This window comes from Poecilia mexicana, unplaced genomic scaffold, assembly GCF_051168715.1.
Source record: "Poecilia mexicana isolate PSO_F unplaced genomic scaffold, ASM5116871v1 scaffold_2, whole genome shotgun sequence".
In the NCBI taxonomy this organism is placed as follows: Eukaryota; Metazoa; Chordata; class Actinopteri; order Cyprinodontiformes; family Poeciliidae; genus Poecilia; species Poecilia mexicana.
The window spans coordinates 21,203,470-21,218,649 of record NW_028263371.1 but is presented as its reverse complement, the minus strand read 5'-3'; the positions used below and the strand labels follow the sequence as shown (position 1 = coordinate 21,218,649).

At 38.3% G+C, this 15,180-nt stretch overlaps 1 protein-coding gene across 1 annotated transcript in view; it reads right to left on the bottom strand.

Annotated features, from left to right (window-relative positions):
• LOC106911561 (NACHT, LRR and PYD domains-containing protein 12-like) overlaps positions 1-14,615 on the bottom strand; it is a 29,965-nt gene extending 15,350 nt beyond the window's left edge. The window contains exons 1-4 of the mRNA XM_088003767.1: positions 14,493-14,615; positions 11,507-11,541; positions 9,839-10,120; positions 786-2,541 (exon numbers count right to left, since the gene is read on the bottom strand). Of these exons, the coding sequence (XP_087859893.1) occupies positions 786-2,541; positions 9,839-10,120; positions 11,507-11,534 (2,066 nt within the window). The 5' untranslated portion in view covers positions 11,535-11,541; positions 14,493-14,615. The remainder of the gene's footprint in view (positions 1-785; positions 2,542-9,838; positions 10,121-11,506; positions 11,542-14,492) is intronic.
• Positions 14,616-15,180: the final 565 nt, after the last annotated feature.

Sequence of the window (15,180 nt, the reverse complement as noted above, 5' to 3'; positions counted from 1 at the left end):
GCAGCATCTTCATGGTGAAGCAGTGAAAGTTCTCCAGAACTAAAGAGGCTGGGATGTCTAAAGAGCTGAAGCTCATGTCTCTGCAGGTCTTCATGGAGGACAGCTAACAGCTTCAACAAAGGCTGCAGATGAAGAGTTGATGAGGAAAATGGTTCCAGCTCTGGAAGCAGAGTTCTCAGAGCTTTGGGAGGATCTGACAGAAACTAGGACTTTTTCTGGAACCAGACAACAATCACCACATTTTGGTCTCAGTTACAAACTCAGAGGAAACTAATGGAGGAGGAAGAGGAGAGGATGATGACAGGATGAAGAAGAGCAACACTGTTCACAAAGTTTCTAATTAATGCAACGGTTTATTTTAATGGTCCAACTTTTCATTAAACCTAAACAATAATTTTATGAAAACAGTCAAAGATCCTAAAAAGGTGAATTATGGAGCAGCAGCTCAATGAGTGAAGACAGTTTAAAGTTTAAAAAGTCTCTCTGGATGATTGGATCTTAGAGGAAATAGACATTTTCTAGAGTTCTGTAGGTTTTCTATTCATTTCAACCTGAAAACCGATAAAGTTAAATATTTTTAAAATGATCAAAATGTCTAAAAACCAGAAGCTGCAGCTGTCCTGGATGAACTGAATGTTTAGATGTTTGAATGGCTGAAATCATCCAGAGGATGAAGGAAGTAGTTAAAGGCCAAAAACATCCAGAATCAACTTGAAGAAAGAAGAAGAAACAGGAGGACAATAGTGCTGAATCAGCATTCACACAATGAAAACATCTGGACTCACCGAGCCTTTCTGCAGTTCCTCACAGCTGGAACCAGTCTCCGTCGTCCTGATTCTGATGTGTTGTACTTCTCCAGGTCCAACTCATCCAGAACCTCTGACATCTGCAGCATGAAGGCCAGAGCTGAACAGTCGGTCACTGAGAGTTTCTTCCCTGAATCCAGCAGCCGTTGGATCTCCTGATAAAATGAGACGTCGTTCATCTCCATTAGACAATAGAAGATGTTGATGCTTCTATCAGGAGAGATTTTATCAGTGTTCATCTTCTTCAGGTTGGTGATGATTCTCTGGATGGTTTCTGGACGGTTCTCTGTCTGACCCAGCAGATCCTCTAAGAGTCTCTGGTTGGACTCCACAGTGAAACCATGAAGGAAGCGGACAAACAGGTCCAGGTGGCCATTTTCATTGCTGAGGGATTTCTCCATGACTTTCTTCATGAACTCATCTAGAGATGTTTCATTGTATTTTTCTCCCAGGAACGTCTTGATCACCTCTGACCTCCTGCTGGTGAAGCAGTGGAGCATGTAGACGGCAGCCAGAAACTCCTGGATGCTCAGATGGACAAAGGAGTAGACGGAGATGTTGCGCATCCCTTTCTCCTTTTTAAACATCTGAGTGAACACTCCTGAGTACAACGCAGCATCTTTGATGTCGATGCCACACCGTTTGAGGTCTTTGTCATAGAAGATCAGGTTTCCTTTTATCAGCTGATCAAAAGCCAGACTACCTAGAGACTCAATCAGATTCCTGTTCTCTGGATCTTCTTCAGCTCCATCCTCATACTTTTCCTCCTTGATTTTGAACTGAAACAGCAGGAACTCTATGTACATCTCAGTCAGGGTCTTGGGCAGCTCTCCTTCCTCTCTGGTCTCCATCATTTCATCCAGAACTTTAGCAGTGATCCAGCAGAAAACTGGGATGTGACACATGATGTGGAGAGTTTTTGATTTCTTGATGTGGGAGATGATCCTGCTGGCCTTCTCTTCATCATCTCTGAATCTCTTCCTGAAGTACTCCTCCTTCTGGGGGTCAGTGAACCCTCTGACCTCTGTTACCGTGAAAACACAGTTTTGTATGATCTGATTGGCTGCTGCAGGTCGTGTGGTTATCCAGAGGTGAGCAGAGGGAAGCAGTTTCCCCGTGATCAGGTTTGTCAGCAGAACATCCAGTGAGGTGGACTTTGTAACATCAATCAGAGTCGGATTCTTCTTGAAGTTGAGAGGAAGCCGACTCTCATCCAGGCCATCAAAGATGAACAGAATCTGGAACTTTTTAAAGCTGCTGATTCCTGCATCTTTAACGTCTTCAAAGTGGTAATGAATCAGTTCCACCAAGCTGAACTTTTCTTCCTCCAAGTTATTCAGTTCTCTGAAAGTGAATGGAAATATGAACTGGATGTTCTGGTTGGTTTTGCCTTCAGCCCAGTCCAAAATGAACTTCTTTGTTAAGACTGTTTTCCCAATGCCAGCCACTCCCATGGTCAACAATCTGATTGGTTTCTTATTTCCAGGTGTGACTTTAAAGATGTCTTCTCTTCTGATTGTCGTTTCTGGTCTGTTTAGTTTCCTGGACGCTGTTTCAATCTGTCTGACTTCATGTTCATCATTGACCTCACTAGTTAACCCCTCTGTGATGTGGAGCTCTGTGTAGATCTCGTTCAGAAAGGTTTCCTGTCCAGCTTCAGTGATGCCTTCACAAAGACATTCGTATGCATTTTTCAGAGTCTCTTTATGGTCACTTTGACATCGAACATCGAAATCTGAACAAAGAGAGAAACACAATAGCAGACATTTCAACTAAACACAAACAAAAACTGTTTCTGAAATTCTCAGAGGAGGTTTCTGTATAAACTTCAATGAACAAAACATAATTCAATATTCATAGAAAATTAATTATTTTATACCATTGTGTCTGAACAAGAAAGTAATTCCAACTACAGACTGTGAGGAAGGAGGAAATATGAGATTTAATTTGTAATTTTCTGAAGAAAACTCAATCTTAAGTTCACTGAGACTGAAGATAAAATAAACAAGCAAATCAATAAAAAGTCCAAACCTGACAAAAACTCTGTAAGGTAACAAAAAATAAACCAGGTTCTTACTGCACAGAGATGATTAGAGTTTGTCTTGGTCAATAAAACTTTTATGGTTTTCTCTGGTTGAAGATTTCAGATAATCAGACATGTTTTCCTCTGAGCGACCTCTGACCTTTAAGATTTTTGTTAGTGTTTAATTGTTGCTAGTTGTAACATTAGACAACTTTTATTTCAGATGTATTTCAGAAATTACTGTAGGCCATTTAGCTTTGATACATTTAAACAAAATATTTTCACTTGGAAATCAGCATGTTGTTTGTGCTGCAAAGCATTCTGGGTAGATGAGGCTAAGTGCTAGCCACTAGCTCCATCCAGCCAGTCATAACATGACTTAGTGTCTGTTGTCACCCATCGCCTCCACCTTTACTCGCACGCAGAGCTCCAGACATGCGCAGTTGTGGATATCCGTCTAATCGTCAGTAATATAATAGCGCTGCATAAACCATAAGATATGGTGACATGTAAAACCAGCAGCGCTTCGCTTTAACAGACGGTGGGGACTTCGTCCAACTTTTAGCGTCACTTGGAAGAAAAGCTTAAAGAAAGGTAAGATCTGTGGACGTGATGCTAGCAAAGCTAGCTGTACTGACTGAGACACGTTGCATCTGCGATGAAAAAAAGTTGTCACTCATGCCATTGTGTGTTGACTGAGGTGTCGCACATATGGGACAACGCTGTGACCAAAGTGTAATATAGTAATATGACATTCAGGAACGATCCGATTCTTCTGGACGGATCTTTACTAAGTCCTAAGGACTGAAGCCTCACTGAGAGCCGTTCTTTGTTCTTGTGTACACTGCAGTAGCTAACACATACACACGTTTATTTAATCGCCGAATAAGTAAAAGTTGAACGAACACAGAGCATGCTCATTGGTTGATTTCGTCTCCTGTCATGGTGGCAAACATCGCAGTGGGAGGGAGGGTGAGAACAGTCACGGTGCTCCTTCTGCTTGGTTTCTTGTTGTGCCGTTGGACAGTGTTCATAGTTGAACGTTATTTACCGTTAATTGCGATGTTTCAGTTGTGGTTTCTGACATGGGCAATATGGGCAACCGTCCAGGGTGTTATTTTTCTAGGGATAGCAGGAGACCTCTGCGGATTGTAGCACAGCGATGAAAGCAAAACAGAATGAAATGAGTTTTAATTGATACTGGTTAAATAAATTTCAGCTCTAAGTATTTAACATCTAGGTGTTTTTATGGGAATGTGGATCTTTCAGATCAATCTGAGAACCAATTTTGATAAACTTAATTTTATTGTGTCATGTAGCGCAGGGCGCTGGTCTTGGTCTCTGGTTCAGTGGTCTTGACTACAACTCTGCTATGTGGCTCCTTGGTTGCATGTTCTCCCTCACCCACCTTCTTTCCATCCCCTTTCAGTTGGATTTCTTTCTAAATAAATGTCACTAATGAAGTTCATGCTATGTTAGGACAGGAGACGAGATGTTTCCATCCCTGAAATTATGATTCATAGAATCACGTATCTAAGTATAAACTGTTACAGAGAATAAATACAATAAGAACATGTTTAATCTGTGGCATTGTTCATTAAAATGGCACATTTCTTATGTATTAAAATTAAATACGATCAGTTCACTTAATGATATTAGTGATTAGGTTATGTATTCAGCAAGTACTTTTACTTTTAATACTTAAGTATTTTTAAAAGCCAGTACTTTTTTACTTTTACTTAAGTAAAATGTTAATGTGGTACTTTGACTTTTACTTGAGTACATTTTTGACTTTGTATTTGTACTTTTACTTAAGTACATTTTTTGAGTACTTTCTCCACCACTGGTGACCGGAAGGCTTATTATGTTGTACAAAAAAATAAATAAATAAATAAAATAATTTTAGTACATGTTATTATGTGTCAGAAGAGGGCTTTGAAAAATAATAATACCAAAAAAAAAAAAAAAAAAGACCAAAAGGGCACTTTGGGGCAAGGAGCAAAAAGGGCAGGTGCTCAAGCACCTCCAGCCCTCCCCCCTACCCCCTCCTCTGCACGTGCCTGCACTTTAGTACAACAATTACACACTGATTTCTAGTCAATGTGGCACACAATATGGAAGCTATTGAAGAAAACGTTAGATTATTTAACATTAAAGTTATTTAAAATATTGAATATGATTTGCCATTTTAATAGAGGGTAGTGTGTGTCATGAAAAAGCATGAATTAACACTTCTTGGTATCAGTTGGTCACAAGGCAAGGCATTTATTAACATTTGTTTGACAGGAGTGTTTGGTTCGATAATTTGTTGACAACCCTAAGTGAACCTCCGAGCGCTGAGGAGGGAGCTGGAGAACAGCTGGCCGAAATTAGCATTCATAAATCGGATCAACCTTCAGCTAAATGGCGCTTGCTCGGCGGATATTGGAAAATCCAATAACTCGAAGCAAACTTCACTGCAGTCGATAACATACGGAAGCGCATTGCTATCATGCAGGAAAAAAAAAAAATTTCGATCGCTATCTCGTTATAACGAGTTACGTATCTCGTTTTAACGAGTTACTATCTCGTTTTAACGACTTACGTATCTCGTTTTAACGAGTTACGTATCTCGTTAAACGACTTACGTATCTCGTTATAACGAGTTACGTATCTCGTTTTAACGACTTACGTATCTCGTTAAAACGAGTTACGTATCTCGTTATAACGAGATACGTAAGTCGTTAAAACGAGATAATTTTAGGTCCAGGAAGTGGCGGTATTATGCTAGGCTAGTACAGTGGCTAACATGAATTGGTCAGGTTTCCCTTCATGTTTGGTCTACAACATGTAGAGATACGGATGCTGCTTTGCACTGTGGTTAAAACCATTAACAGCATGCCTACTCTGACAAGATCCTAAACAGAACGGGACTGCACAGAAGGAGACGTTAGTCCGGTCCTCTAGCTGTGGCGGCGTTCCTGACTGGATCGAAGCTGAAGTTGGCTTTCGATTGTAGCTTCTGATTTGGGAAATGGCTAAAGGGAGATTATAACGGAGGCTCAGATGTATTTGATGAACATTTTCTGGTCAGATTTTTTATTAGAACAGTACACTTGCTAAACAACGGCAACGGCTGTTCGTAACCGAGCAACCGAAATCAACAGAAGGCTAGGTAGTGGCAAAAGACAAAACTAGATCCTGTTAAGCATTCTTCAAAATAAAAGACTTCCTCTCTCCAAAATAAAGCTTTGAATTTAATTATTTTTCACGTCACCTTTTGGAATTGTGTACAATCAAGTTAAATTCGGTGAATAATAATTATCATGTAAATTATACTTAACATATGACTTGACATATGACTGTAAATAAGTAACTAATCATGGAAATTATATTTAACATATAAATGTTAAGAAATCATTTGTTCTGCTTTAAAAACGAACATACATCGACACTTCAAATCTGGAGTAGATTATTCTAATCTATGCTAATGGCAGAATATTTCAAACCTAGTTTGTGATTTGTGAAATCTTTATCTGAATTGAAACCTCAGTAGAGAGATTTAAAAAAATTTTTGCATCTGGAATGCATTAGAAATAAACTCCTATCACATTTACAATATTTGTTATTATTTTAACCTTCTGTTTTCTTTCACTTTTTTGTCCTTGAGCACCTGCCTTTTTGTGTGGCTTACAAGGATCCATCAGCTGGGATAATAATGCCAACAACTTTTCAGATTCCGATTTATAGTGATGCAACATAGCATCAGAGATGAATAATCTATTCCAGATCAGAAGTGTCTAAGTATGTTAGCTTTAGAAGTTTAATAGTTAAAGATGCTACCCATCTCCTTAATTGGTCACATCAATATTATAAAAATTACAATATTGCCAAAATTCTTATATGTTTTCAAATCAGTTTCAATTTCCTCACTCCCCTTCTTCTTTAAGGAGCTAAATATAACTTTTTCTAACTTCACTTAAATGGTAAACGCCCGAGAATGAAACTGTTTCTCTTATATCTGCCATATGACAGAGGGTGTTAACAATTATCAAACCTATTATGTTATTTCAACCCAGATCAGGGCAGCAATGTTTTACTTTACTGCCAGACAGCCCCCAGCATGGGTTACTATTGTGTCCCACTGGATCTCTATTGCTATAGACTTGTACATGTACTCATCAGGCAGGAAAAGGTTAATTAAGCAAACAAAATACCCATTTCTGAAAAATACAATGATGATCTGGCAAAAAACACTTGATTATTTGGGAGAAATGCAACAACTATCCAATGTAATGTTTATCCATGTAGAGCAGGATTTAAACTGCTAAGGATGATCTTTTTCCAGGGAAGGTATTTATGTAACTTGAAGAAATGAAAAACAAACATGATATTCCTACAAAATATTTCTATAACTATCTTCAAGTTCAGAGTTTTATTTTATCAAAGCAACACAAAAATCTTTATCTACCCTCTTTGTCTTCGTTAGAAGACATTATTTTAAGTCACCTATATGGTAAAGGAGAGGTGTCTCTTCTTTGCTCCTTGTTTGTCGACAAATATTAAAAATCTTTGACCAATATTTGACAAATATTATTTTATTTTTTATTTTATTTCTTTTATTTTATCAGGTAAACCCCCGTTGAGATACACATCTTATCTTGTTTTCAAGAGGGACCTGGGTAGAAGTCTGCAACACACAGCAACCTGGTTACAAAATAAAATTAATTAATACATATGCAGAAGTGTAAAACAGTAGAAAAGAATTTAAAAACAGTGACACTGTTTAAAAGAATCTCGTCTGTTTTTAAGAATTGCTCGAAATAAGTCCAGTGGAACCAGTTTTGATATCTTTATTTCACACTGGAGCTGATTCCAGGCTATAGGAGCCATCACACTAAAGCTTGCTTCCCTTTTTCAGTTCGGAAACGTGGAACATGCAAAAGAAAAATATTGTTAAAATGTAAAGAATGAGAATTAACATATCTATGTAAAAGAAAGTTTAAGTATGCTGGAGCCAAGCCGATTTATGAATCAGGATCATTAGGTGATTTTTTCTCAGGACGCTTAAAGGAGGCCATTCAGCTTTTGCTGATTTATGATTTATTTTGGAGAGCGGAAGTCTTTTATTTTGAAGAATGCTTAACAGGATCTAGTTTTGTCTTTTGCCACTACCTAGCCTTCTGTTGATTTCGGTTGCTCGGTTACGAACAGCCGTTGCCGTTGTTTAGCAAGTGTACTGTTCTAATAAAAAATCTGACCAGAAAATGTTCATCAAATACATCTGAGCCTCCGTTATAATCTCCCTTTAGCCATTTCCCAAATCAGAAGCTACAATCGAAAGCCAACTTCAGCTTCGATCCAGTCAGGAACGCCGCCACAGCTAGAGGACCGGACTAACGTCTCCTTCTGTGCAGTCCCGTTCTGTTTAGGATCTTGTCAGAGTAGGCATGCTGTTAATGGTTTTAACCACAGTGCAAAGCAGCATCCGTATCTCTACATGTTGTAGACCAAACATGAAGGGAAACCTGACCAATTCATGTTAGCCACTGTACTAGCCTAGCATAATACCGCCACTTCCTGGACCTAAAATTATCTCGTTTTAACGACTTACGTATCTCGTTATAACGAGATACGTAACTCGTTTTAACGAGATACGTAAGTCGTTAAAACGAGATACGTAACTCGTTATAACGAGATACGTAAGTCGTTAAAACGAGATACGTAACTCGTTAAAACGAGATACGTAACTCGTTTTAACGAGATACGTAACTCGTTAAAACGAGATACGTAAGTCGTTAAAACGAGATAGTAACTCGTTAAAACGAGATACGTAACTCGTTATAACGAGATAGCGATCGGAATTTTTTTTTTTCCTGCATGATAGCAATGCGCTTCCGTAATAACACAATAAAACCACCGGGATAAAGTTTGATTTGGACTGTGGCCTGCAAAGATGCCACAGAGCGACTTCGCGAGACGTAAACGCCCAACAATGTCTGACGCAGTGACGTTGGTTCCAAAGCGATATTGGCCAATAGTAGAGGAGCTGGACGTAGACGGCAGCTCTCCTCATTAACATAAAGATGCACAGGGAAAAGCGAAAACAGGAGAGGAGGCAATGACAAAAGAACAAGGGCTTGTAAAAAGTAAAGACGAAACAAAAGATTTACTTTTCTTGACAAAAACGCATGTTTAGGGGAAATGAAAAAGAAAATATATACATTATTTGATGGAAACTCATGTGTAAGGACAAGGAAAAACTAAATCTATATTTATGCTTTTATTTCTTATATCAGTTTTGGTCCTCCATATAAAGCATGCGTGCGCACAAAAAAATCAGCGGTACCATGTTTTACGCAGAGTCGGCATATATAAAAATTTACTTTCCTTCAAGGTTTGCTTAAATAACCACACACTTTTTTGCTGGCGTGAAAATGTGTGGCAGCCATGCAAACATTTTCTGTGGACAACATCAAACTACAAGGCGTCAAAACTCATCTAAATACTCTGAAATCTGACAACATTCGGTGTTATTTACACCAAGAAGCATCAAACGGACGGTGGAGTCCGGCGACGACAGGCGCTTAAATTCCTAACAAAAGTATGTTTTTATCTTTTTTTAATCTTTTTTTTTTCAAAATCTCTTTCTCTTTCTTACTGTTTATTCAATGTCACATGCTGTTTTTAGTTTTTCTTTAATTATGCAAAGTACCTTGAAATGCCTTGCTGCTGAAATGTGCTATACAAATAAAATTTTATTGATTTGATTGATTGATCAAACCTGGTGTTTTTTCATGATTTTAATATTTTATTGTGTAAATGTAAACGATGAAACTAAACCACATTTATCTTCAGACAATAACATAACATGCACACAAAATAAAGAAAATAAAAATAAAAGGACATGAAAACCTCTCGCCAATGTAAATAATAGTTTTCCTCAGTTTTTGTCTCATAAAGATGTAACATGTCGGTCATCAAGACAGTAGAGGCTGTAAAAGCAGCTTTAATGAACTGTGTGTCTCACCTGGACCAGAGGAGTCAGAGGACAAACCCAGCTGGTTGGACAGAGTCGGATCTATGAGATGAAGACGTTTGATCATTAATCTGCTGGCTCTCTGTCCTTTCATCCTAACCTCATCTATGGTGGCGCGGGCCTTGCTTGCTCTGGTTTGGTTCCTTTGCAGTATATCCTCTATCCCCAAATGAGTAAAGACCCCATCTGCCTCAAGGCCATCAAGGAGCTGATTCAGGATTTCCTCAGAAACTCTCTCCACAAACTCAGGGCGAACCTTGAAAAGTTTTTCTCCTGCAGACAGAAATCAGAAACAACATGAATTCAAATTGACGTCTGAGAGAAAAACGTGATGAAGATCAACTATCCATGTTGCTCCATCCAGAGATTCAGAGTCTGTTGATCAGATCCTCAGGTCTAAACCTGCTGTTGTGTTTCTGCCTCATATCTGAGTGACGACCACTGATTCTGTCTACATGAGACCAAATGAAGCTTCTGGTTCATCACTTTCTTTCCTCACTGCAGGAAGAACAATAAAAGAAACACCTTCTAAATATGGAGCTGCACTGGAAAACAGGAAATTATGATATTATTGGTGAATATTATGATGAAAATATTGACTGATTAACAAACATTTTCCTCTCTTTACCATCATCACCATGTCTTCACGTCTAAGCTTTAGGATCTCTGTCACTAGATGTTGGATATTAAAAGACACAGCAAGTCTTTTCATCTGAAATAATAAATTATTAATAAATGATGTGATTTATTACCCTATAATAAATAATAATAAATAAATACTATATATATTAAATATATATATTAAATATATAGATATATTAAATATCTGGGACATTACATAACTGATGACCTATCTGATGATCGTGACATTTGTAGGCAGTATTGTATGAGTATGCACAGGCTAATATTCTGATCAGAAAGTTTGGTATGTGTTCATCCTCTGTGAAGATAGCTCTTTTTAAAGTTTTTTGCACTTCATTTTACACAGCCCATCTATGGCGAAGATACAAAAAAAGTAGCCTGCAGAAACTTTATGTGGCATACAATGATGGCCTGAGGCTCCTACTCAAAGTGCCTAGATGGAGCAGTGCTAGCCACATGTTTACACATAACGCTGTTCCCACATGTGCAGCTGCGCTCAGGAATCTCATGTATAAATGTATGTGTAGATTATCCGTGTCATGCAATAATATAATAGCAATTTTAGTAAACCCTGTTTTTAGTACAGTGAGATTTTTCTCAAGATTGTGGAAACATTGGCGTCATCATTTATTTGTGACTCAGTGAATATGTCATGTTTCTTTTTGTTTTCTTTTTTCTCTTGTTTTTTTTTTTTTTTTACTGTGGACCTCTTTTGTGTCTGGAATAAAGATTGATTGATATATCCACTAAATGAATTAGTGTATATAGTAAACATTCCTGAAGTATCAGAGCTGCTGGCCTGTTCTTCACTTCGGTTCCTTTTAGTTTCCATCTGAGTTCAGTTTTTACCTTCAGGTTTCACAGAAACTCACAATGTTTCCACCAGAGCTTCACTGAACAGGAAGCATGAAAACAATAAAGACACTGAGGCTGAGCTTCATCACATGGCAGCAACACAGGCTGTGATTGGTCAGTTTGATCCTTTAAGATTCTTCATTTCTGCTTCTGATCACTTACCAAAATCCACTTCCTGCTGCTGCGCCATCTTTTACCTGGAAAATATGAACAATTCATTATTTTTCAGGCTTTATTTCATAAATAATTTACTTTATCTTATGCAGTTGAAATGGAAACTAAAAACACCCAAAAAGTACTAATTTAAAACACACTAGAACAAACCAAAAAACATTTTATGTAATTATTAAAGCTACAGTGTCAGTGTATATTATTAAAAACATTAGTGATATAAAAATACATCAATCAAATTTTTCTTCACAATGACATGTTCACATGTTCCTGACTGTCAGTCATTCTGATTTCCTTCAGGTTGAAACATCTTCACCTCTTGTTTTACCATCTGACTGTAATGTATTGATGCTGCCACTAGGTGGCAGCATCAGCTGCAGAAACTCCTCCAGGAAGGAGTCTGTGTGTTTAGTTCTCAGGTTTACAGATTATTTCCTGTTCATCAACAGTTTTCTGCTATTCTGGCTTGAAATGCTCAACTTTGGTTCCCAGATGGCAAAACAAACATATTTGCTACAGTTTTACTTAGAAACTTAAAGACTCACTGCAGCCATTTGGGTCAAAGGTCAAAATCTTGCCACCAACCCAAAGAGGAAAAACTGCATTGATTATAAAGAGTCTCAGTTCATTTATGTTACATGAACAAACCCAAACATTTAACACTGAACCAACAATAGAAAAATATTTGATAACAAGTAGATTTTCTTTAATTCACCAGGAACTCTGATTTGTTACATAAAAACAAGTTCAGACTAAAGGAGAAGATGCATGTTGGAAATATCAGTCAGTGAAAGAATTCAGTGATTAAAATATAAAATAAAATGTAAGACTTAATATTAAGAGTTTGTAGAACTTACTACTGTGATTGAATCTCTCTCTCTCTCTCTCTCTCTCTCTCTCTATATATATATATATATATATATATATATATATATATATATATATATATATATATATATATATATATATATGATGGAGGAACCATCATGGGAGGACAAGCCCCTACATGGGATGTACCACCGACAAATAACTGAAGTGGCTGATATCAGGAAATCCTACCAATGGCTGGAGAAAGCTGGACTCAAGGACAGCACGGAGGCCCTCATCCTGGCCGCCCAGGAACAGGCCCTAAACACCAGAGCAATAGAGGCTCAGATCTACCACACCAGACAAGACCCAAGGTGTAGGTTGTGCAAGGAGGCCTCTGAGACAGTCCAGCACATAACAGCAGGGTGCAAGATGCTGGCAGGGAAAGCATACATGGAACGACATAACCAAGTGGCGGGCATAGTGTACAGGAACATCTGTGCAGAATATGGACTGGAAGCCCCGAGGTCAAAGTGGGGGACACCCCCAAAGGTGGTGGAGAATGACCGAGCTAAGATCCTGTGGGACTTCCAGATCCAGACAGACAAGATGGTAATGGCGAACCAACCGGACATTGTGGTGGTGGATAAAGAGCAGAGGAAAGCCGTTGTGGTGGATGTAGCAATACCAAGTGACCACAATATCAGGAAAAAGGAGCATGAGAAACTGGAGAAATACCAGGGCCTCAGAGAGGAACTGGAGAAGGCCTGGAAGCTGAAGACCACAGTGGTGCCTGTGGTCATCGGGGCCCTCGGGGCAGTCACCCCCAAACTGGAGCAGTGGCTCAAACAGATCCCAGGAACAACATCAGACATCTCAGTCCAGAAATGTGCAGTTCTAGGCACAGCCAAGATACTGGAGGAGAACCTCAAGCTCCCAGGCCTCTGGTAGAGGACCCGAGCTCAGAGGATGAAAGAGACGGAGGGTGAGATGGGAATTTTTTATTTTTTATATATATGAGGCCCCATTAAGAAACCCTGTTTTTAAATGCTGTGTTTTGCTCCAGAGCAGCACTATTTGTAAAGCTACTCCAAGACGAACATGTTGAGTCACAATTATTGTATTTAAGTTGAATCTGTTGCATCATTTTATCCCTTTAATTGATTAGTTTTATAATTAAGTCGATATATATATTTTTACTTTGTATTGCCATTAGTGTATAATGGCAATACAATATGTGTCGACTGCTCGGATGGAAGAGCCTCCTTCAGCTTTTGCTGCATTAGCATGTTGGTTTAAATTGGATTAAAAATGCGTGCAATAATGTGAACACATTGAATATGTTTTGAGTTTTTTTTGTTTGTTTTTATTTTTTAGGTTTTTGTTAGCAAACATTTCAGAGGCCTCTAATACAGAAAACTCCACAGAACCAGCAGAACCGCATGACGACATTACATTCAATACTACCTTGTTTTGTTTTTTTCTTTAAAGCATTAAAGCTTGTGTGGTGCCTCACAGGTTTTTGAATAGTCGGTAAATTTAGAAAGATGGTCTGTACATGTGTAAGTTGAATGTGATTGGCTGAAGGAACTGTCAATAGGAGGCCTCTAACTTTTTTATATATATACACAACATTTTTGATCCAAAATGGCCGACTTCCTGCTGTCGGTAAATGGGTCCAGCAGGTATTTTTATAGGTTCTGATGCTTCAAATCAGTTCAGGTCTAAACAGCAGCAGTGGGTGGGGCAGATGGTTTTAAATACTCTAGGGGGCGCTGTGTTGTTATTTCACCATAATCACTTATTATTGATCAATAATTGATTGAAATGTGATCAGCTGTCCTCTGTCACCGCAGACTGATTCAATCTGGATTTTCTACTGGTAGAAGCCCAGAGAAATCATCTCTGATCAATAAATTACTGACTTCATGTTGAAATATTTTCCAGTTTGACTCCACTATGAAACTGGGAGAAAACTCAGCTGGTTGTCTGGGTTACAGATGAAAACTCAGAGAAAATCAGGGTTTCTGACTGAAATCAGGTGTTGCAGCTCTGCATCAGAACCAGAACCAGGCCCAGTTCTGGTTCTGGTTCTGGTTCTGTCCAGCATCTCAAAGAGAGAAAACCCAGTCAGGACTGGAAACCAGTAGAAAGTGGAGTTAAAACTCACCTGATCAGATCTTTGCTTCTCCTTCTGTTCACACAAACCGAGTTGGAGCGAACAGGAGAACTGGACCTGATTCTCCAGAACTTAAACCGGATCCACCTGAGGCTCCGCCCCCTCTGACAGCAGAGGTGTTCACCTGTTGGAATGACAGGAATCCTGTCTGATCATCAATACCAGGAAATAAATGTTTAAAAACAAATTCACATTTCAGTTTAAGGGTTATTTATGTTTTAAACATATTTAGTATTTTTAATCAATATTTTATTAAATTAATGGAGATTTTCAGTTTTATCTACAAAGAACTTTAACAACCAACAAATTTCTGCTCAGAAACACAAGAGCAATAAAACTAATAATAGTTTCTGCTTCTAATCTGAGCCAAAGAACCAAGAACCTTGAAATGTTGAAGTTTCTCCACATGTTGACACAACCGTCTGATATGTTAATATTTATCAAATACAGATTTTATTAATTTATTTAATCTTGTTGTTTATTGTTGATAGGAAAGAAACTTTCTGTAAGTTTGCTCACCTGAACCTCCCTCTTTCATTCCTGATCATAATGATCTTTAAACTTTGGGCTCTTTTAGCCTGGAGGGTTTTAGTTATGTAATAAATCTTCCAACAGAAAATTCAAGAGCTGCCACAACAAGTCTGAATGTGCCGGAGGCGTTTACTGGAAGATGTTTATC